This window comes from Sinohyriopsis cumingii, chromosome 17, assembly GCF_028554795.1.
Source record: "Sinohyriopsis cumingii isolate HCF-2022 chromosome 17, ASM2855479v2, whole genome shotgun sequence".
Classification (NCBI taxonomy): domain Eukaryota; kingdom Metazoa; phylum Mollusca; class Bivalvia; order Unionida; family Unionidae; genus Sinohyriopsis; species Sinohyriopsis cumingii.
The window spans coordinates 69127367-69152268 of record NC_142977.1 but is presented as its reverse complement, the minus strand read 5'-3'; the positions used below and the strand labels follow the sequence as shown (position 1 = coordinate 69152268).

At 34.0% G+C, this 24902-nt stretch overlaps 1 protein-coding gene across 4 annotated transcripts in view; it reads right to left on the bottom strand.

The window, feature by feature from the left end:
- LOC149779183 (far upstream element-binding protein 3-like) overlaps positions 1 to 16227 on the bottom strand; it is a 50427-nt gene extending 34200 nt beyond the window's left edge. For 2 of the 4 annotated variants that reach the window (XM_089939752.1, XM_089939754.1), the window contains exons 1-5: positions 16091 to 16227; positions 9312 to 9411; positions 5097 to 5138; positions 3999 to 4038; positions 2919 to 3103 (exon numbers count right to left, since the gene is read on the bottom strand). In XM_089939752.1, coding sequence (XP_089795878.1) covers positions 2919 to 3103; positions 3999 to 4038; positions 5097 to 5138; positions 9312 to 9411; positions 16091 to 16138 — 415 coding nt within the window. In that variant the 5' untranslated portion in view covers positions 16139 to 16227. The remainder of the gene's footprint in view (positions 1 to 2918; positions 3104 to 3998; positions 4039 to 5096; positions 5139 to 9311; positions 9412 to 16090) is intronic. The other 2 variants (XM_089939753.1, XM_089939755.1) reach the window with 2 other exon arrangements.
- Between the last annotated feature and the right edge of the window lie 8675 nt (positions 16228 to 24902).

Here is a 24902-nt window from a genome sequence, read left to right as displayed (position 1 = left end):
ATGGATAATCAGAAAGCACAAATCTAGAACACCTGAAATTGAACTAGTACAAGGCATTTATAAAAGCCTCATACCAAATTTAGTTCAAAACCCAACAAACACTGGTGAAGGATTTTGAATCCATACAGATCAGGGAGAACTCTTGAAAACATGTAGAACACCAGAAATCGAACAATTTCAAAGCCTCGTAAATATGAAACCTTGTACCTAAATTGGTCAAATCTAACAGTTCCAAAATATTCATGGATGAACAGCTGAATGGACAAAGACGGCCAGATGCAAATACTGAGGATCTCATCCAACTTTGTCGAGCGGGGCCCTAATAAGTGGACAATACTACAATGAATACATATTGCCTCTTAAAAATTTTAAGACAAAATATCATTCCATTACTGTGATTTTAATTGGTCAGTCATTACCTAGTTTTAATTACTGTAACTGACAGGTTTGTTATCTATAAACAAGAATGTACCAATTGGCACAATTTAGACTTTATAACAAAAGTGATCAAACAAGTACATCTGGTAAAGTCCAATCTAAAGTTACAAACTGCAGAAAAGCAGCAGGTCTATGTGCACCTCTTGGTTGTTCATTCTCCCTTCCTTATCTCCCAAAACCCATCACACTGCAAACATGATCCTCAAACCATTCCCCAGACAAATTTTTAACTCCATTGTAAATATTTAAAACATTTTAAAAAATTCCCAAAAGTTTTAAGTCTCGTCTTAAAGTGGGGGATGACAATTCCCTAGCCCAACTAGCACGTACAACTAAAACTTGTTGTTGGGCAAAAGTGCAGGGTGTCGGGCCAATTTTGAAGCCAAAAAATTAGGAATATAGAAACTTTCCCATGAAAAAATGGAACTTTCATATTATAGACACTTGAACGTCATATTATTTTTGTGTGCACGTTTCAATTTTCTGGGGTAGATATCAAATGGAAATGCATAAAACCAGCAATTTTCAATACAACTTAATGCTACTATATTCAAAGCATCAACTCCATCTGCTCTATTTAAACCCTTTTTTCATCGTTTTTCTTTTTAAAATGTGAATTTGACAATTGTTTTATGCTACAATTTTAGAGTGGCACATGATTTTATATTACCAAGAAATCGATCTGAATTACTTACTTTCAACAGGGTTAAACAGTAATTTTCAAATCTTACCTGGCATGAATTCTTTCCAAAATGTGCTCTAGACACAGCCAACGCTCATTTACATAAGAAAATCTTTCCTAATATATGAAATTTTACATACTTGTTACATGATCTAAAAGAGAGATGTTAAAAATATGAAAACAATCAACAGAAATTTCAGAGCGATTTAGGTCCAACTTAATCTACATTTACTATAATTCAGTCCAGGTTATGGAAATATTTCTCGTCTGCTAATATATATCCAAGGTCAATGTGGAGTCTCTTCCAATGACCATTGGTAATCAGATTACTAGGTTCTATGATTAACATGTCAAAATGAACTATACAGTTCACCAATATATCACCAATTAAATGGAAATATAACATTTCTTTTTTTGGGTATAGTTAACGTATCTCAAACTATTAATCTCCATAGTTTTATCATAGCGATATGCCAAACTGTTTTGTACATTATCTATACACATACAGTTCCCACAGAGCACATATCCAAACTTTGACCAAGAGCAAAATGCAGTGGAAACATACTTTACACACTCTATTGCTGAATGGTTAAAGTTATCAAATTCTGTACAAAATATAAATGAAAAATTCAAACTTAAAGAAAATGTTATAACTATACAAGTCTTAGTTGTCACAAGGAAACAATCTGAGTTGACAAAACATCTACCCCTTACCCATGGTAGAATCTATTTAAAATGTGGACATGACATTCAAATCACACAATAACAATAACTATAAACTTGTTATTGAGGAACCATCGAGCCAAAGATTCATCATGTAGGGTTTACACGTTATGTACAATAAAATGCATGAACTGCACAAGTGACTTAAGGCAGCTGCAGAGTGGGCACATTGTTTGTCACATCACCACTGTTCAAGACTATGAAGACGTCATAAGAAGTTTACTGGTGCAAACTATATGTTGATATAACCATTCACATTTTTTAAAAGGGTGGTTAAGATTATGCAAAGGAAATCCTTTTTCATTTTTTGGGATTCTTTTTAAAGCCAAGGAAAGCTTTCAACTCCAGATTTAAAAAATTTCAATCCCATTTTATATTTACATCTACATTTTAAGATATCAAACATTAAATCTGAGAAGCTGTACTCTACCGAGTTAGTGGAGATGCATTGGCAGTGGTTAGCAAGCTGATCTCACAACTGAAAGGATGCAGTGTTCAAATCATTACCAAGGGAGAGCGCAGCTTGACTTCCATTGCATATCCCTGTCCAAGATGCCTGACTACCATTGCAATTGCACTAAATAACCTACGTTGCCATGCTGTGTAATATGTAACCCACTCAAAAAAAGAATAAGCAATGTTTATGTCATTAGGTTCTAATACTGCAAGGTACACACACACACACACATATAACAGGCTTTCATGGAAAGTAAAGAGAATGCCAGATATATGGTGCAGACTTAAAAAAGTAAACATCAAGTATCAAAAGGTATGTAAAATAAAAGATAAAACAAAAACATACAATCTATCTAATATGTCAACAGATCAATGTCCTTAAATGGAACAATATATTTAAAGGAAGAAAATGATTCATAACCAACTATTTTAAGACCAGGAAAAGTTTGAAAATATATTTTTTAAAATTTGGAATATAAACCAAAAAATTTTGGTTTTGGGGGTATAAAAGGGAAATCAAAACAGAAACCAGATGGAACAAAATCTATTCGGTTAGCAATCTGCTACCCACACCCTTTCAACAACATCTGATTATATGATGCAAAAGGACATTACTTACTGAGCCCAACCATCCTATCTGGTATAATGAAGTCTTCTGTGATGCTCATTCCAAGACCTGGATGGTTGGATTTGGGCCCCTGGCTGCTTGGAGATGTCGGATTCCCTGAGCCCTCCCTGCCTACTCCAAGCTGCTGGTTGATTCGAGCAGCAGCTTCCTGAGCTGCCAATGCAGCCTGACTTGACCTGAATACAAGAATAGATGGTACAATAAAGTTTATCATTTGCCACATGTTGCAAAACCTTTTTGCCAGATGTTTTCAATCAAATTTGTCAGTTTTGCAGATCTTTTTAAAATGAATGCAATTTTTTTTTCATTTTAAACAGCGGCAACATTTACACAATTTAAAAGTTTCTGGTCATTTTTTTTGTTTTTATAGGTAATTTATTACGAGTTTCTTTTTTATTAACAGCTGCCTCATTTGAAGTTGGATTGGCATAATTTTTTAAAAAAGCCCACAATTCCAGAATGCCATCAGAAAAGGTGATAAATTTCTGTCTAATAGTTAAGTGGCACCATTTGTACAAATTTGGAAAGTAATGAGAATGCACTGCTGTCAAATTAAGCGAAGCAATTACAAGGCATTTAAAATTTTGATTTTTAACAACACCTATTTTTTTAAGCAACTCTGGCTATACTTCAAGGTGGACTGGCTTCACTTTTTAGAAGCACTGGCCTTTGAACATATTTGAGAACACTTCATCCCAAGATGCTCTGCCAAATTCAGTACAATATTGCTCTACAGATTACTTACAAAATATTGACACAGCATCATTGCCACTTGCACAAGGGCCATACCACTGGCCTATTTGGCCTTACAGCCAGGCAAGCTAAAAATTTTTTAGAGACAATTGATCATTTTAATATATTCTGACTTCTAAAGCATTAAACTTTTTGTTTACATTTATGACAACTTCACATTCACATCACTGGTCACCACATACACGAAAAAAGAAAACTACTTTCTTGAAACAAAGTCTTAACTGATATATCAAGACTTTCTTGTAATTAATCCAATTAACCTTGCCTTGTCATGTCATAACAAATACTGTACATTTAAAAAATAAAAATTATACCAACCTTTGCTGATCTGCCATTGCTTTCAGTTGCGCACCAATTGCTGAAAAACAGACATTTCTCAAAAAGCTAGTATCTATCTAAACAGAATTCTACTAACAAAACTTTATTTTATACAAATGATAATTAAAATGTGATTGTATTGTGTATTACAATTGATGCCAAATCTGAAACTTAAAAACAACATTAATTTTCTGCTCTTCTGACATCATTTTACTTCCTTCAAGCTTGGTATGTCTGAAATTTTTTGGTGTACTAGTTTTCAGATATCAGTGCATCTATTTGCTTTTAAATTTTTCGACTATGATTTTCCCAACTTTATTCAAAATTTTCCCATTTCAATAATGAGCTTTCAAACAGGTTTTCATGCGATTGTTAAAAATTTACAACTTGAAACCCCTGTAAAAATTATTATATTTTACCTTTTCCCGCACGAGATTCAACTGTCAATCATTAAATGAACAAATTAACGAACTACTGTCAACAGAGGAGAAAATAGATGCCGCAAGTTGTGATTGAGATAATAGAGCTAACAACGAACTTGCATGCTGCACCGATGAATGAAAAATAGTAACCCCAAAATGTAAAAATGAAAACAGTAGTAGTTAGCACAACAAAATTAAACATTGCAAAATAAACAGGGCCAGAAAAACTATTTAGGCATAAATTTTCTCCTCTGACCATAGTGTCATGACAATTAGAGAAGCTTTCTACAGTGGCAATGCTAGTGCTTTATTCACATTGGACAATTGTTAGTAGGCCTAATAACCCCCTGAAAACTAAAAATGGTAACATAACTCATGGGGATAATATGGGTTTTCACACTCATTTGGCCAATGGTGAAACGGAACCAAGCCAGCTTTACTCTTCCCTCCATGTTTTGCTAAATGTTACATTTTTTTTCTGACCCTGATTAAAATAGTGTTACTAAAGATGTAGAAGGAGCAAAATTGTGACAACAGACACTACAAGAGCACAATTTGAAAAATTTTGCCCTTTTCCATCATCTGTTGGAATCTGTTGATAACTGCCTAAACAGACAGCTGTGATGGTTAAATACAATATTCTGATAGTAGTGAAGGTTAGCATGAGGAGACATACGGTCATTTATGGCTGCAACACTCTTCTTTGCTTCAGGCTCACCTGTAGAGAAAAGAACAAAAACAAACACCATACAAACATGCCCTTTATAACATCACCAAGTGATCACATCTGGTCATTTTTACATCTCATTTGTACATAATTTTTTTCTTTTAATGTTGATAAAAACTTAGACCCCTGAACAAGAAGTGATATTGTGTTTTATTTTAACTAAAATGAATGTCTGACCATGCAAGAGAACTTCTTCCCCCGAAACTCGTAAACTTTATTATATTTACAATAATTAACCACTGATGTTATGACATTGACCAAATGGATCCATACAGTGCCTTATGAATAGTGAGTAATTAAAAAAAAAAACAGTATACATATATACAATATATGAAACATATGATTCCAACTGCCAAAGCTTTGACCATTTATACTATATTTTTAAATAGCTGCAGGGATGGTCCTGGCTTTTAAAAAGCTGTCGCCCAAAAAAATCGCCAACCTCAATATTTTGTCGCCAAGTTTCAAAAAGTGTCGCCAAAAAAAAGTAGTGTACATTTTTCCAAGTGTTAATTTAGTCTATTAATGTAACAGGCAATGAAAATTACAAAAGATGGATTAGTTAATACTTTAATTACAACAAGCATTAACAAAATGTTACAAAGTGTTACATGAAGATCCGTCGCGATTTTAGGGCTGCCCACTTGTTGAATGCAGTTTCAAAGTCTAATTTTTCACATCTGTACATGCTGATTCTCATTAAATTCTCGAGAGATGAGATGCAGAGCTTATTTCTGATGTCAGTTTTTATGAGGTTCGTCTTACTGATTCCACGTTCACAGTCCTCACTGCTGACAGGTGACACCAGTAGTCTCTCAGCAGCCCCCCCCCCATTTATGGCTAGCTTCACAAAGCTTGTAGCGAATTACTTCCTAAATCCCAAGAATGATCACTGAATGCTGTATAAATTTTCTCGACAAGAAAAATAGGATCTCCATTCCCACGAATGAAACTTACACGAGTCAACACCTGGCAATATTGGACCGTATATATAAGCATAAATTCACACCCAATTTAGGGATTCTTTCACTCCTGTATTTTGAGAAATAAATAATTATTATTAATTATGCAAAACTGTTCTTTTTTGCTATTTCTTGTTGCGGAGTTTAAGTCTCTGCAGCCGTAACACAGGACTGATGGCAAAGGAAAAGATCAATGAGTAAAATGCTGCACTGGCGACAGATGTAATTGTGATTTAGATTTTTTCCATTTGCTTTGTATTTATACACAGTAGTCGGTACCTCAAAGCTTATCAGTTTTCTATGAAGGTTCAGCAAAACTATTGCATTGGTATATGTATAAAAAAAAAAAAAAAGGATTAGCCATACAATTAATTGTATCTGTTCTATTCGTGTCTTCAGAAGTCGATCAGTTGTAGGTATAGTGCGGTAACATGATTGACTGTATCGCAGCATACAGTACTCAGCCCAGATGTCAGCATAAACAGATGATGATGTAACAATGCATTGAAAAGATGGGGTTGTCAATAAGAACAAAGGATCGTTTGTGTAACAGATTGATTCCAATGCATTACTTAGTCAAGTTTGTGGCTTCCTTTCGTTCTGCCTTTTAATTTATCCAGTCCAAATCCATGATTGTATGTACAAATTAAATAACCAAAAAGTATGTCGCCAAAAAATTCGCCAGATGGGATATTTTTGTCACCAATAAGGGAAAAAAATCGCAATTTGCGACATTGGCGAAGCCCAGGACAATCCCTGATAGCTGCCATAAATCAACACTATAATACGGGCCAGTGCAACACTCATGGTATATAAGACAACTGTTAAATGAAAACTAGTTTCTATTTACTGAATTTCATAGTATTACCAAATAAGTGACCAACATGTCATCAATTTAATAATCACTATCACATAACCTATTTATAAGGACAACAAGCACTTTTCATATTATAAACATATCAGTGTGCCTCAGTAGCATTGACAATGTTGTAGTTTTTCTGTGTGCTTTGGATTTTTAACATTGTAACGTAGCTTCAGACACATTAAAATAATTGATTATTGAGCTTGTTTGATGAATTTTATTTTAGTTTGAGATTAAGTGACATGCAATACACGTAATTTCATATGTTGAGGTAAAAAAAGATTAGGGGTGAGATGAAAATCTGTCAGCATATTCTTGACCCCAAAAATTTTCATTTGACCCCCAGTTCTGACACCAAAGTTTTTTTTTTACTCTCAGTTTTACACTCCTAGGGGATACACTGATCAAACCCATGACCTCCCACATCCAAGGTGGATGCTCTAACCACTAGGCCACCATAGCGGTCTTTGTAGTTTCTTGCTTCCTTTCCAAAAAGATCAAAATTTAAAGAAACATTAACAAATAAATCAAGAATATAAAATCATGTGTTCACACCACAAAAAAAAATATTGTTATTGTTATCACGAATGATTTAACAACTGGTCAACATTATAGCAAATTGGAAAGGAAATGATAATTTATCAAGTCTAAAAATAATTATTGTTAATTATCTTCACTAGTCTTTCCCACAATGATTGGAAACTACTTTCCTAGCCACCGGACTATTGAAATTATGAAAACTTGTCATCCAAAAGTTAATGTAATGCCATTTGGCCAGCTGATTGCAAACCAGGTAATAAACTGTTGGTCAATATAATACACAACTGGACTTAAGTCCACAACTCTGACCAAAGAAAACATTGTAATAATTGTCAGAAATTATTAAGATCTCATGACATGACAATTTCTTTCAAGACACAATCTTAGCTGAAATATGAAATATTTGGTTACAATGCAAGGGTGCAGATTTCAGCAGCATTCACCTGAATGAACAACATTAACAAGTGGTTCGTCTAATGACGTCATGGCAAGCTTGACAATATTTCTGGGCTTTTTCTAGACATAAATTTGTGACATTTCTTTTTGTTTGTTTCAAGATGCAAGTAAAATTTATTGAGTCAAGGCATGCATGAAACACAAACTCCATCGTATTTAGACAGGTGAACCAGTAAAGCCAAGATATTAACAATGTTGGGTTAGCCAGAAGCTTATTAACAGTGAAACAGCACTAGATTAGGCACAGGCATGACCTTTTTAATTGCAAACACTTTTCACAGCCAACAGTTCTTATTAGTTTCAGGCATTTATTTGGTAAATGGATTAAATGATTCAGTCATGTGTGGTTTTAAACGTTTCATTCTAAGCAATGATGCTTACTTGCAGGGAACACTTACTATGATGACAATTAACTAAAGTTATATTGCATTTTAAGCCTCCATACCATTTTTAATGCATTCGTTGTAAACCATGTTCAAATAAAGCATTTTCTTTAAGCCTGATTTGTGCATCAGAGCCCCAATAATTGTTAACCTGATCACCAATAATGACACCAAGGGGATTTTTTTACTCTCAATCTGGTACCCTAGGCAAAAAACCAGCAGAAATTTGTATTTAGACATGTAACAAGAAATAGTTAATGTATCTAATTAACAGGAAACGTTTACTAATTTGCACCCATGTTTATAAAATATACTACGCCAAAACCTTATGATCCAATGTCCAGCAGCGGTATTATATACTTTTTTTGCATGTGGAGTCAAAGCTTTGGAAATGGAATCCGTTAAATTATCATATATTTACATAATATCAATAATAGTCTGCCAGCCAGAAGAAAATGAAGTAAAATCTTTAAAAAATATCACATCAAAAGTCCAGTTTCTGCTTAAATCTTATGGGTTGGATATTTACAAACTTTTGAAGAAAAGTTGTAATAAAACAGCACACACCCCCCAATCATGTGTCGAGATACGTCACATGATAAAAGTGGATTGGAAAAGATCCAGATGTATGTAGTTACTAGCTCTACCTGTGTATACCCAACCAGCTTGGCAGACGATACATTCTTGCCTCTAAAGTGTCCCAAATTGTTATCAATAAGATCTCTGCCTTCCCACCATGCACGTTCCAAAATTCATTATCAAGTAAAACAAAGCGATGTCATTTCAGGTTACACATTTTTTCCAGTTGTACTAATATCAACACAAAATGTGAACAAATTGATCTCAATTTTAGGATTGCAGCAAAGAATAATTGATCAGAATGATAAATTGGGCAGAGACATTGTTGAGACACAATGACAAGAGGCAAGAAATGCATGACAATGACAGGGAGACAACTCACCAAAACCTGAGCCATCTCCCTCAAGAGGTCTCTTCATAGATGTCATACCATCACCACCTCCAGATCCACCTGTCCCCGGTTGGTTAATTTTTGCAGCAATCTGTTAAAAACAAAGTGAAGTATAGTTTACAAGTATGAAATGAGAGAAGCTGATGTAGTTTTTATACTAGCAATGGAATAAGGTATGGTCAGGCAACCCAGGACAATTGCACAATTTACTATCATTTTCCAAACATGTATATAGAATATAAATGAAAATAAATTATCCACAAAATTTGTCACATTTATTAGTAACAGGCAAGCATCTCAATTTGGAATTTGTCCAGGTGACATCAAATCTGTACACATTCCATCCCATTTGTATCATCGCTTGTATCCTTAAGTTGCCTGTATCGCTGGAAAAAAATAATCAAGACCTAGGACCATGGTCTATTGTTACTACCAAAACTGTCATGTTCATGGTAACATCAAGATAACAAGTAAATGAACATGTTGATAGAAAGCCTAGGTGCCAAATTAAACAAATACTTTGTCAACACATGGCCACTTCCAACCCAATCTTCACTGTATAATTATTTGAGGACTTGAATGTTTCCATCACAATAACAAATGAGCATTTGTTTGGTCCTCAAAAACTGGTCTTTAATGTAATCTTCAAAAATGCATGCACCATTCAAAGCAAGCTGGCTTCAATCTTCAATCAACAAAAAATCTTCAAAGGAAGTCGGCATCAAACTTGATTAAGAGCAACAGAATCTGGTAAATTGTTGCATTTTCCCAAGTGACACAAACATGATAAACATGCTGCTAGTTTCCATTTTTGCAGGGAATGAGTAACTTTATACAAAGGCCAACTAACCAGAATAGCACACAAAATTAAACAATCTCTTGAAACTAGATATCTGGCCATCAAGGAAGTTGAAGGTGGGATCACTTGGGGAAACAAAATTCAATTATCAACAGCTTTTCATTTCCCTATAAATAAGCCTCATCCCCGTGGTAGCCTAGGTAAGATGCACATATTTGTTTCCGCCAAACTATTGGCCAATTTCAGATCACATACATGCAGGAACTATACAGCCATATACAGACAATTTTAAGTACAATGTAATTGGTGTGATTGCGTATTTTAAGAACAATTACACTAGATGTGTAATTCTAATTAATCACAGATATGGTGTAACTGTAACTGAAGCTCTCGATTTATGCAATTGCTCGATTACAAATGAACTACAACAGCAAAGATGTGTTTTTTATTCAAACCGAGAAATTATACACATTTATCTCAACTTGTAAGAGTTGGGCTAATAATATAGGAACTATTATACAAGAAGCAATACAGCAAGTCTGATAAGAAAAATTAACATGTAAATTATTTTACTCAGTCTACAGTGGGAATCGGACTTGGTTTCAACCTCAATGCAATTGGCATAAATAATTACAATTACCCTGTATTTTCCAACTGTAATTTAACATCATTAATATAATGAAATGTGATCATAACCGAAGTCATGATATTGCAGTTGTAACTGACATATGCAAGGATATTTTAATTGTAACTGTAATTGTAACTGACAAAGGTAAATGAACCCAAGCCTGGCCATGTGCCACTGGAGACAGTATCTTTAGCAAGAATGTGTTTGTTGAAAATAGGTTATGGATCAAACAAGGAATTTTTTTTCATGTGCTTATTTTTTTTTAAACAGACTGGGAAAATACATGAAATTTTCATATGCATATGCCGTATTGAACAGGAGGCACACAAAAATTTTTTAAAATTAGGGTAGCTAGCTTTTTTTCACATACTGTGATTAACATATCATGTACTATAATGGTAACATAAATACAAGTTCTCAAATAAAAGTGAGTACGTGACACAGATTTTCTCTTCATTTAATCAAAATTTCCATTACTTTCTCCTACTAAATACAAATCAACTCTTGCAGACAAACTTCACAGGCCCCACCCGAAACAGATCCATTTTTGGCAACAATATTACCTCAGGGGCCCAAGGATGTTGATACAAACAGGTAGTACTGTATTAAAATATATGTTAACAAAAAGTTTTATTGTCCTGGTTTTTTAAATTGGTTTCACTACAAACTACATATTTTGTTTAAGAGAATCCTGAAACCCAAATGGCAATCTGTCATTAACTGTGGTCTATCTTTCTTCCATCACTGTGAACTTGAACATACTTTTTTTTAAAATCAAGTCTGAAGTATGTGATCAAATTTTTTTAACTTGCATCAAAAAGATCTTGCTTTAAAACTTAAAAAACTTATTGTATAAACTGTTATTTAAAAATCCCAAGATTATCTCTGGTAGTACATCCTTGAATAGTTACTCCAAGCAGTACGTATCAGACTCGTCATCTCACCATGCACACACAGTGATCAGCACAATAAACCTCGTCTCTGTTCTGTAAGTGGGATTTCATTAAACTAATGTGGTTTTCATGACATAGGTTTGGTTGTGTTGTTTTCATTCCACATATTTTTCCAAATGTGACAAATATTTTAAGTTACACAATATTCAATTTACGGGAACTTCCATTCGATGATTGCAGGGGCTGCTTTAACTGTCCCTGACCCTTGCCAATGTGACTAGGCACCTAACAGTACATTCCCCCCCATCTGGATGAGAATGTAAAGTTTCTCTAAAATCTGGGATATCAGCAGTTCCTCAAATTTAAGACATGCAAAGCTTTCAATGTGAAAAAGGAATCTGAAAGGCTGATGTAAAAAAATATTCTAGGTTTCAATCTTGTTCAAAGCTTGAAGTATGGCTATAATATGTATGCAGTAAAAACTCCGCCTTCATGTGGCAACAGGCTCAATATGGGACCAAGAAATGTGATTATGGCAACACCACTGTCCATTTCACAATTGCTTGGATGCATGTACACCATCTACGTGGAGGCACATTTTGATGCCAACAGTAAACATCAGGGATTTTTAGCTGGCTTTCATAGCACCACCCATTCAAAACTAGACACAGAGTTAAATGGCCCTTACCTCGTATCACATGGTTGCAATTTAAGAAAGTCCTGATCTGTTTAAATGACTGGGTTAGATTCTTCACTCTCTAAAATGGAGTGAATTAGCACAATAACACCAAGATATTTTTAATACTACTTATCAAATATGGATATTTAGATGTCCAGATGCAGAAAATGATCCAGTACATCAAGAGACCAAAAAGGGTCAGCTATGGTTTCTCACACAGCTTCAATGTAGCAACCCCAGTCTAACATGGACAAGATAACAGTTTACTTGGAAATCTGATGAAACTGTCGACCAAGTGTAGAATTTTCACTGCAGCATCAATGCATGTCATCTGACCGCAACACATTTTATATAATGTAAAAGCTAATAAAATTATCTATAATGGGCATGCTTTCTTTTCACATTTGATGCTATATTATTGAAATTATTACTTTATAATCAACGAAAGTAACAGATTTAGTGCGTCATTGGAAATAAGCACCAAGCATGACACCTCTCTTCATTGTTACAAAATGAAGTTTATTAAAACTTCAGAGATGTAAACAATTCGGTAAATGGATTAACACGTTCCTATGATATTTCTACACAAAGTTTGGCAATTTAAATAAATGCATCATATACATAGTTGCCAACCTTCCAGGCTCACAATTAGTAAAAATACGGATAAAAAGTTGTGAATTTGGACATGAATTCATGAAAAATACCATGACAATAACTCCATCCACTCTGACCACTCCATCCACTCCGACCGTCAATACTACACTATATCAAGTTCGCAAAATAAAAATAAAACACTACATATATGCAGAAATATTTATTTATCAAGACATGATACTGTGGCAGACTTGAACTTCCTCAACTGCTTGATCGTAAATTTGTTTTCTAAACAGTTCTGACTTCTTGCCTGCTGGTTGATCTTGGGTACAAAAATTGCTGACAAATTTTCTGCAGCTAAAGTCTATCTTATTTTTCCTAACTAAAGAAAATACTCTTTCGCTGTTATTGTTGCTGTGAGGAATGCACAGGAGCTGCAGCATTTTTGGTTCTTCCACAGGAAAATTTTGAAGCGATTTTCGAGTCCGGGAATATTTGTCAGAACAAATGTTTAGCATGGTCCCCAGCTGATAAAGGTAGATTGTGTTCGACAAGAAAACTCACACATAATGCTCCATCGTTGGTAGCCTGCAGGTCTTCCGCCAATGGTTTAAAATATTCCAGAGCTGAAATCTGCGAATTCTTAATTTTCCCAACTTCTACGCGTTTTTTGCAACCGATATTCTTTCTCACATCGTCTCTGCGATGGCACACTGATTGCAAAAAGCATGAATGAATATCAATGTTTAATGGCAGGATGCACTGCCAATTTTTGATATATTCCAAATTAAACTTCACTTTTTGAGTAATACATTTTTTTTTCCTTGGTGGTGAAGACATTTTCAAGATCTTACATGTGATGCTGAATGGTTAACTCAAATCAGTGTTTTGACGCATACGCGGAGCAAATTTCCGGTTAGGCCCCAGTTTCTCTCAAAAGCATTTGTAAAACTACTCTTATAGATTAAGATAGGCTAAAATGCTTGCGACCGGGCCAACTGTACTAATCGGCTGTAGATCTACTAATATCATGACCAGCAGTACCGGATCATTTCGGCAAATGCGAATATCACGACTAGCGCTAAACAGGAAATCGGTTATTTTATTAAAGATTTAAAATAATTGAGGATTGGAAAATTTGTGAATTTTTGGCTTACGGTGTGAATTCGTGAACCACTGAAAAAGTCGTGAAATTCACACCAAATTCGTGAGGGTTGGCAGCTATGCATATATCATCAAAATCTTCATATTCCAAGATTTATTTTGCTACCAAATTTATATATCAGAAATGTTTATAAGCCAGACACAACAAGCCTTGAATTTGTAAAACATTTGAATCTCATGTTTACACTGTCTGCCACATTTGAATTTTCTAACAGCTGATGACGATGTTAACCTTTCCACAACTGATGTTCCAAAACTAAACTTAAACTTATTTCAACATCAGAAAAATGACTGGTTGCTATTTAATGAAATTATGGACGAGTTGCGTAAAGATTTTAAAGCATAAAAAAAAATCTTCCATGAAAGACAATTATACAACCATAAAAAAAAAAAATTTATTATTAAATCTATCTATAAATGACATGTACAGAAAAAGGCAAAACTGTTATAAGAACCTAGTCCTACAATGTAAGACATCGTCCTTGATATCTGATTAAGCACTATGTAGGTGTTCCGACGTCAATTAACAATGGAATTGTAAGTTGAATTTTCAAAAATATCTCGTACACTTGGCAGTCCTTATCAATTTTTTGTAGAAGTTAAAGTCATAATGGTTTAATCGTTGGCCTACATTCGAATTGACTGGAATACGATATAATCCAGGAATAATGAATTTGGTTAAAAGGATGATAACAATCTTGAACGAAACGAAGCCATCTAAACTTATTCTTTAATATTAATATATTTTATTCATTTCATTAAAGAAACATAATTCAAATTAAACTGATTCTGCATTCCCTGCTTCCATCGCCTTCCAGTTAATATGGTGAATTAACTGTGCGCTTGGCATGGCTACAAACTGCAGTGTTTTGGAGAAAACTATCCATAAAAACCATCAGCACCAGATCAATGCAGGACCTCACCATCAACATTTGTAGAGATATGGTATTAAAACCTTACATTAAGTCCCCCCAGTCCTACGTGCAAGACCTTAAATGCTGATATTAGTTTTCTGGTGTCAGGGTCTTACTGCCTAACTAACTGTGCTGTGTAGCGTGTTTTGATGTAGACTAACATCGTAACGAAAGTCAAATTTTCAGGAATATCTCACAACTGGTAACTAAAATAACGGCGCTTTTCTACAAAGTCGAGTCATAATGTTTTAGTCAGACTTTACTATGACATCTTTTCTCTAACAAATTCAAATTCTCACAAATGAAATGGACCTGTTTTCCAGTTTCATTGGCCTACATTTTAGTTGACTCGTAAGTGATGAAAACCGGGAATGCTGAAATTGGGTTAAATTGAAATATTAAGTATATTAATTACACATAAATTAATAGAAGAGTGTCGATATATGCTGTCAAATGTGTGAGGTATTCCTGAAGCTTTGACTACTCATTCCAATGTCAACGACATCGAACACACTATACAAGGCCGTTATTTAGAAAGCAAGACATAGCACTAAAACAAAACCAACATGTGCTACGTCTTACATTGAAGGACTATCCCCCCCCCATCGCCATATCTTTAAAGCCTTACCCTTTCTGCCATGTTCTTAAAACCTTCACTTTGTACCCCCGTGTTCTTAAAACCTTACAACTAGTACCCATATGATGCTATAACATTTCGTGCCTCTATTTTCTTGAGACCTTACATTTCGTGTCCCTCTAGTGTTAACCAGGCCACGTGAATCAAGATTTGTCGAAAAGGATGGGGGGGGGACACATAACGTAACAAAAGGGTAGTGCAAAAGATCTAGACAATGACGAAAATGGTACTAAGAAAGTATACTAACTTTGTAATAGTATTATAATTAATTATACAATATGATTTTTAAATAAAAATTTTGAATTGCGTTCGTACGCTGTGAATTCAACCAAGCAGACCTGGGACCGCGTGGTTTTCTGTTCAACCCTGGCTGACCCGCAAACTTTGTGACTTAAAATTTCGTACAAAAACTAATTATACCAAGTGAAATACCAAACATTGTCAGCATTATCATATTTTAACCTGTCTAGCACGTGCTACTGCGTCTGCAAAAGCTGATTGTGCATCCATTTACTAGATTTTCCCTTTTCCGTTTCTCTTCAGCTCAGCTATGGCGGTGGTTGTTCTTCGAAGGAATGCAGGGCTTTATTTGATTGGTCCAAGATACTTCCGTATCAAATGTCTCTGCAATTAAATTATAACAGCTAATTAAAAAAATTATTTCAACTTATTCTATTACATTTTCAATAAATTAATATGGAATTTGTAGATTTTCATTTTTTTGGTAACTATAATATTTTTGTCGTAAATGATTATCTCTACATTGATTGGTTGATTTTAGAGGCGAGACTGCTTGGCGCGGCATTGCGCGTCCGAGATTCAATACATACATAGTGTGACTAAATGAACTCCCTTCTTCCTGCGACGTAGTTAAGATTATATATATAATCTCTACGTTTTTCGACAATTGAACAACTAATAAATATACAGACTAGACATTGGATGGATCTGTACGTGTATTTGTTTTAACACTAAATGGCCAAATCCCCAGAACAGTTTGAATGTAATTTGACCTTTACAAATTAAATAATTAAATAGCAAATTGTCTCCATGTCCTTTTATGGCATCTTGTTGCTCATTCATTTACTGTACTAAATGATCCAAACTGTTTTGCACTTATCCGATTATCTTTCTGTGTAAATGTATTTGTCATATGTAGCTTATGGTGGGGCAACATTTTATATTTACAGAATGTAAAACTGTTTGTTTTTTACATTATTTTCTTTACACGCATACTTCTTAAATACGTTTACTTTACTTCTGTAGAGTTACATGTTTACACTTACTTGGAATGGTTTATTTCCCTAAGTTCCTTTTTGTTGCAACTTTTTCCAAATTTCACCTTTACATTTATAAAATAAACGTTTAATCGACACCAGATAGTCATGATTGTCATGACGTGCCACTAAACTCGTACATACGCACACAAACATACATGAATATATACGTACATCTGAACAGAGCTGAACAGTTGGAAATTCACAACTGGGGGGGATAGGTAGTTCAAAAGTTCCCAGTTGAAAATTATGAAAATTGTCTTTCTGCTTAAACAGCAACAACAATAACAACTACAACATAATAATAATACTAATAATAGCAATCTTTTTTTTTTTTTGCTGTGACTACGCACACTTTACAACAGGAAAAGTTATCCGTACTTTTATTTCAAATCCGTATTGACGATAAAGCATGAAGGAAAATGGCGGAAATACCACACAAAATTTAACTATATTTCATTTTTATTGTATTTTTCCATAATTTATCAACTTGAAACATATTTAATTAAATCTCAGTGTGTTACACATGATATAGCTTTTGAAAGAAATGCATTTGTAATCACTATTTGAAAATCGAGTTAAATTAAAGAAATAATTATACAGTTCATACTTACGAAGAGCACGTAATGTACAGCATCTTCACCAAGACTATTGACGACTGAAAGGAGTTGATCCGGGTTTTTAATGATTTATTTCATCGTTGATTTATAGATGATTTATTTCATCGCGGGGTGGCTAGGTGCACAGTTATATATGCATATTATTCCAGATACTTCGTTTGTTGAAACTCGATTCACCTGTTTAAAATCGTAGACAGGGGCGCTGCATATTTTTTTTTGGGGGGGGGAAGGTCATGTCGTTGTTAGCTATTAAGGTTTACGGATGTGTACCAAAACATGGTTTGAATAATCGAAATCAAGTTGAAGTAATTCATATCAAGCGCGGGAAAGCCAGTTTAAGTATGGTGTAATATGGGTAATAGAGATAATTTGGAGTATCTGCGGTAAAGGAAGAGGAATAAAGCAGATCGAGCTAGATAGAGCAGCTGTAATCCTATCCAGTAAGAATAATCGTCATCAAGTATCGGGACAGTTGAAGTAATCGAGTTTAAAGGAATAATTAAGACTGAGTGTTTGATGACGTGCAATGACAGTGGCACATACACTATAATCCAACAAATCAATAAATCAAACGTGCAAGGTAAATCAGTGACGAAAGGGTAATATCGAAATCCATTGAGTGAGAGTAATCTGAATTGAAGGTGCGATCAGATCGACGAGATCGATGGAAATAACTATGCATATTGACAATAACTTTTTTTTTTACTGTAAGGTGAATGCCATTTTGCTATCATTTTCTCGAGTGATCAAACACGTCAGCAACAGATTCCTAGGGTTGTTCTTCATATTTGGAATTAAACATATTATCTAACACGACTGTTGGTAAAATACATAAACTTGTAGCGGTCTGAACTTTCTATAACCTCGTTATCAGATGATATCAACGTATTTGAAACTGATCCGCATAAATTGTTATGACGTCACGGCTATGGTGAGAGCAATTCAAATAATGGTTGGTACATATACAAAACAACAACAACAACAATAATAATAATAATTATAATGAAAGAGAGTGTGTTGCTATTTATGTATTAGTCAATACTTGAATCTCTATATTTGCCATTTAAATATCATACATTCAAGGACGGATTAAGGCCTTTGGGGGCCCTAAGGACAGCCAGGAGCCCATAGCTATCCTGTCTTGTGCATAGATATGGTTACAGTACTATTAACAACACTGCCTGTGAAATCAGACAATAATATACAATGACCCTTGAGCCGGGGGGGGGGGGGGGACTGAGCACGTTGCCCGCTTTGCCTTATGGATAATCCGAAACTGCATACATTGATAGTGCCCCCTTTATATTGCATCTAATACCACAATTGTGAACATTCCTTGCATAGAATACGATACAAAAGTCAACTAATATTGGGAAGTAGTAATAATTCCCACTATTCCCAAATTGTAATCAAACTTTTCATTCCTGTTCGATTTGACTTCATTATATTTTTCGAACATATAATAGCTATTGTAGTAATAGGTAAGGCCATTTCATATAAATATGTATCTTTCAATTTTGAGAGGATAAATAATATTTGCCAAGAAGAAAAATCAGAAAGGTTAATAATGATTCTACATCAATATCTGAAAATAAATCTGCTTAGTTTTGGGAGTAATTTGGTACTGTATATCCAGTGGCGGTGCGAGGGAGAGGTGAAATTTTGACTGCATTTCACAGTTACCTTACTGTCACGTGGTCAATTCTTTGCAAAAATTATATTGGGGAGGGGAGTGGAGATTGACAACTGGCAGCAAAACTGTTCTCTGTAGCGAAAGTATTAAGTATCTAATCCAGTAGAAAATACATATTGCATTCCCAAGTCAAATTCTATATTGTTTTGGGAGGACCAATACAAAAAGTACATTTTTCAGTATCATAGCATATGCTGCATGCAAACAAGGAAGCAATCGGTATAATTCTATCTATAACACGATACTGAAACCATTATAATTATATTTTGTTTTGTTTTGTTGTTTGGTTTGTTTCTTTGTTACTTCAGACACTTTAGAATATTCAACTGGCAGACAGGCCGACAATAAAATGAAAACGTTCTTGACACTTTGTTTCACAATTTTATGTGAGTTGAAAATAATTTCTAAACAAAATAAAAACTTTCACATATATTGTGAGGATGAATTTCGAATGGGTATAAACAAAGGTGCGGCATTTGTGCATGTATTAAGTTTTAAAGATGTATGCTTTGTACATAATGACTGTAAGCAGTCGGAATGATACGGCAAAAAAATGGTTCATTCAGTAAATAACATCTTAAATACTACTTTTCTATATGGCTGTGGGTTTGTACTTTAGGATGAGATAATTTTAGTAAATACATATGTAGTTTATAGTTTCAGAATTGAAGTTTACGTGTTGATGAGATTCGATATCAGATCAGGGGTTATTGTGAATAGCCAGGCTAGCTGCTATATATAGTCACTGACTTTGTTGACAAAGTTGGATAATCTAGAATGAAAAGTCGATTCTCATTCGGTTCTGTATTACATCTTATTGTGTATATATATATATATATATATATATATATATATATATATATATATATATATATATATATATATATATATATATATATATGAATGAGTCTACCATAAACATCCGTGATAGTGGAATCAAAAAGTTGTATTCAATTCAGTCGAGAGGATTGTATATTTGAAGTATTCCTTGGAATTACAAAATGCACAGATTTAAGGATTTAGTCGCTGTTTTTTTTTATTGTCTTAAATTAACTTATTAATCATTGTGATGCATCAAGACTGTTGGCACATCAGCACAATACACTGAACTTTGCTCGGAATTCCACCGAAACCCATTTGGAATACTTTTCAACTTGAAATAGAACTTTATGACCATTTAGGATTTCATTCACCATGTTCTGAGTTACTTTTAATTTTTCACTTTCTATTTTAGATAAATAAACTATAGTTCAAATTTTACAAAACATTTTGGGTTTTACTCTCTTTTGCTTTTCATAATTTATGTCATTTATTATGTTCTTCTCTTGCAAATGGTTTAATTTGGGAATAAATACGGTTTTAAAACTTATTTTTCCCAACCGGTGTTAGGGTTTGCTTTGCCCAACACCTAATGATTTCATTAACTTTCAAATTGTATTTGTACCTGTTTTATTAAGTCGACATATGCCCATAAACGTAAATGACCCACTGCAATTTTAATATGTGATGAAATGTTACTGCACTGTGATACACTCTTTCTGTCAAGACTGTTTTTGTCTTAACAATATTTACTTTCAGGTCCGAAATCATTGCGCACAAAGAGAGAGACAGACAGACGTTAGATAGATATATAGACAGACGGACGGATAGATAGATAGATAGACAGATTGTCTTTCCCCACAAATTTATTACATCAGTGGAATATTTAACATAATTGAAACATCCATCAAGAACTATAGCAATACCATCTGCAAACCGAAAAATTAAATAATATGTTTCATTTATTATATATATATATATATATATATATATATATATATATATATATATATATATATATATATATATATATACTCTCGCCAGGATTAGGAAATAATGAGACGCACTATCTAAAAACACTTTAAAATATAGATACAGAACAATTCTAATCAAATTTTGTTATGATACTTAAACAAAAAATGGTCAGGCCCCTATGAATTAGAACCAACAAAAAAAAAAGTCTTCTCTTCGGCGTTGGTCCCTCCTTCAGTTGTTGTCCCCCCGAATTTTGATCTAGTTGTTCTACATTGTCTGTGGCTCTGTAAGAATGTATCCTTGGGTATGAACTATATATTTGACCTTGGATATGAACTATATATTTGACCTTGGGTATGAACTATATAGTTGACCTTGGTGCCCCATTTAGAGTTCTAGATCCATATTTGAGGAGAGAATAAATAAATTCTGTGCAGTAAGCTATATAAGATTTAATCAAGTTATAGATTTGACCAATCTTTGATAATATTACATTAATGCCTAAATATTTTAATGGGGGAAAGGAATTGTAGAAATTCAATAAACGCGTTCAAGAAGTGCAAAGACATTTTTCATATGCAACAAATTCCTAGCATTAGGATTATTTTATATACCGTTAGTTCAATATCTTTAACAAATTCAATTTGCCACCAATGATAATTTAAAAATTTGCATAACTGTTATTTATTATTATTATTATTATTATTATTATTATTATTGTTGTTGTTGTTGTTGTGGTGGTGGTGGTGGTGGTTGTAAAGATGTCTTTATAATCATTATTTGCCTCATTCAAAATTAATTAGACAGAAATACTTTTCATCCATTTTTATATCTAATACAATAAAATTACCAACGGGATCCTTTTTACAATCTGTTTTATCGCGTTAAAATAAATAAAATAAAATAAAATAAAATAAAAACTTCTCATGAATTATTCCTATAACAATAACACCGTTCCCCTTACAAAAAAATATTAAAAATCCCATTGAGCTCTGATACATATAATATTTTATCTTCAGTAAAATATGTATCATGTAAGTAAACTATCTGACACTTTTTTCCTAATGCAATCCATCACATCCGTACGCTTTTCCGAAACCCAACCGTTTTCCGTTATTTGAATGTCTGCTTTGTCCATTGTTTTTAAAGTTTCTAAATTTGTCAGTTTCTCATAACGTAAAAGGTACGCATTAATGTGTAGCTTACAATCTACGAGCTCAAGAATTTTCAGCAAGGTTTAAAACAGAACCATCTGTTTCATATATACCTGAAATACCTAAATTTTGATACATATAAAAAATATAACATTCTTCTCTCTCTCTCTCTCTCTCTCTCGTAAACAGTCGAGAAATAAAATGCAAAATAAATGAGAAAGAGAGAAACAATAACATAAAAAGAACAATAAAAAGCACCAACCAAAGATATAAATTAAGATTTTAACAATATACATATACAATCCTTTCTTTAAGTGAAGGTGTGTAGAAATTAAACCAGGAAGAATAAGAAGAAACTATAACTTTTTAAAACATGTTGACAGTATTTCCTTTTTTAAAGCGAGGATGTTAAAAAATATCTTGAAAGCCGGAAAAGAATAATAAATATCATTTCTTTAAATAACAAAACAGAAACATAACGTTCGAATCAATGTTCGAATCGCTGTTATAATCAATTATAAGAAATAAAACGAAAACGTGTCAAGGAGTATACAAAAAGTGTCCCTGTTTTGTATACGTCTTTTAGGTCAATATCGTATACTAGGTTTATACACTTAAAATTGAATTTACTTAACTGAATTATCTTTCTGCTGTTTTACACAATTTGATTCGTATTCATGATACTTGACCCATTTAGCTGACTCATCTTCCTGGTGTTTGACCCATGCATTTGACTCATCTTCCTGGTGTTTGACCCATGCATTTGACTCATCTTCCTGGTGTTTGACCCATGCATTTGACTCATCTTCCTGTTGTTTGACCCATGCATTTCACTCATCTTCCTGTTGTTTGACCCATGCATTTCACTCATCTTCCTGGTGTTTGACCCATGCATTTCACTCATCTTCCTGTTGTTTGACCCATGCATTTCACCCATCTTCCTGTTGTTTGACCCATGCATTTCACTCATCTTCCTGTTGTTTGACCCATGCATTTCACTCATCTTCCTGTTGTTTGACCCATTGATTTGACTCTTCGTCTTGCTGCTAGATCCATATTCTTGACTTTTTTTTACTGTTATTTGACCCATAGATTTAACTCATCTTCCTGTTGTTTGACACATAGATTGAACTCATCTTCCTGTTGTTCGACCCATAGATTTAACTCATCTTCCCATTGTTTGACCCATATATTTGACACATATTCTTGCTGTTGGGCTCATAGATCTGACTCATTTCCCTAGTAATGACACAAAGAGCAAAAGTTACAACACATTCTCTTATTGATCCTTAACACAGTTTTTACTTATCCCTCTAGTAATGGTAGCAATCATAGCGATACATTTTCTTAATAATCTTTAATACAGAGATTATGCTCATCCGAATGGTAATTGTAGTAACAGCAATGCATCGTCTTATTACAGTTTGATACAAAGAGTTGACTCGTACATCTAAAAATATACAGTTAAATTTAAACTAAAATATTTAATGTCATTATAAATCTGACTTGAGTGGTTGCGTTGGTTTAACGATATTTGCATGACAGAATAAAAATGGTGACCAGTAAATTTGGTGGAGGAAGAAGCCGGGAACAACCACCGACTCATGGAAAGCTACTGGAAGGATGTCTCAAATACCCATATTGGCTGAGTCGAGACTCCAGCTCAGAACGACAGTAGTAGTTTGAATTGAAATCTATTAGTTTTCCAAATAAATTCTGATATTAAAGGTGTTGATGTGCCCGTAGTCTCGATCGTGCTAATGTGGCAATGGCCTTGAGTGTGTCGATTAAGATTAATCGTTTGGTTGTATAGGCCTTCAAGATTTCATTCGGGTTGGTCCTCCATTCATGCAGGGTCTTTGAATAATTAAACTCATTGTGTGTGTGTGTGTATTTTTAACGTAGCTTTAACAATTTTTCAGTCATATCGCTACGATGTCTGCAGTGCGACAGTTTATAGTGATGTCTAGCACTGGGGCATCATGCCGCAGACATGTAGCATGATGTCCCACCCAATCGCATTATCATGACACCAGGCCGATCATTCCTAACAATAACCTCAATAAATAATTTTAAGGTGTGTTAATATGGAAGATACATCAATTCAAAGACAATTTAGTATGATTAAATTAGTTTAATTTCAGATGTAACATTGTTATAGAACTCGCTACCAAATAACCAAAGAGCAGATTCTTGTAAGAAATGTATCCAAGGTTGGTTTGGATTTTGTATTTTGGATTTTTAAGGCCGTTTTTTAGCACATACATGGCGGCTAGCATATTTGGTAGAGGAAAACAATCAATGACGGGAAGAAATACCGACCAACAGGAAGGTACCTGGAAGATTTCTCACGTACCTACGTTTTCCAAGGCGAGACTTGAACCAACGAGAGTAGAGGTTTGATGTTAGTGATCTGAAGACGAGCGACTTAGGCCACTCGCCACCCCACCCCACTTTAAAAGTTGAAAGGGGATAAAGTGCAAAGTGCAAATAGCATGAATTATGCATGGCAATTTAGCATGCATTCTTCTTTTAGACAGATCATTTAATGGGGGGGGGGGGTGACGTTAAATTGTCGTGAAAATATTTCGCCCCACCCCGTCATAAAAGCTTGCAAAATAATTTGCTATGAATCGTACAAAAAAGAATTTACTATACCCCATCAGAGTAGTTGAAAATAAGGTCTTTACGATGGTAAAAGAAGCAAAGAGTGCCTGTTTCAAACGAAGATCTCAG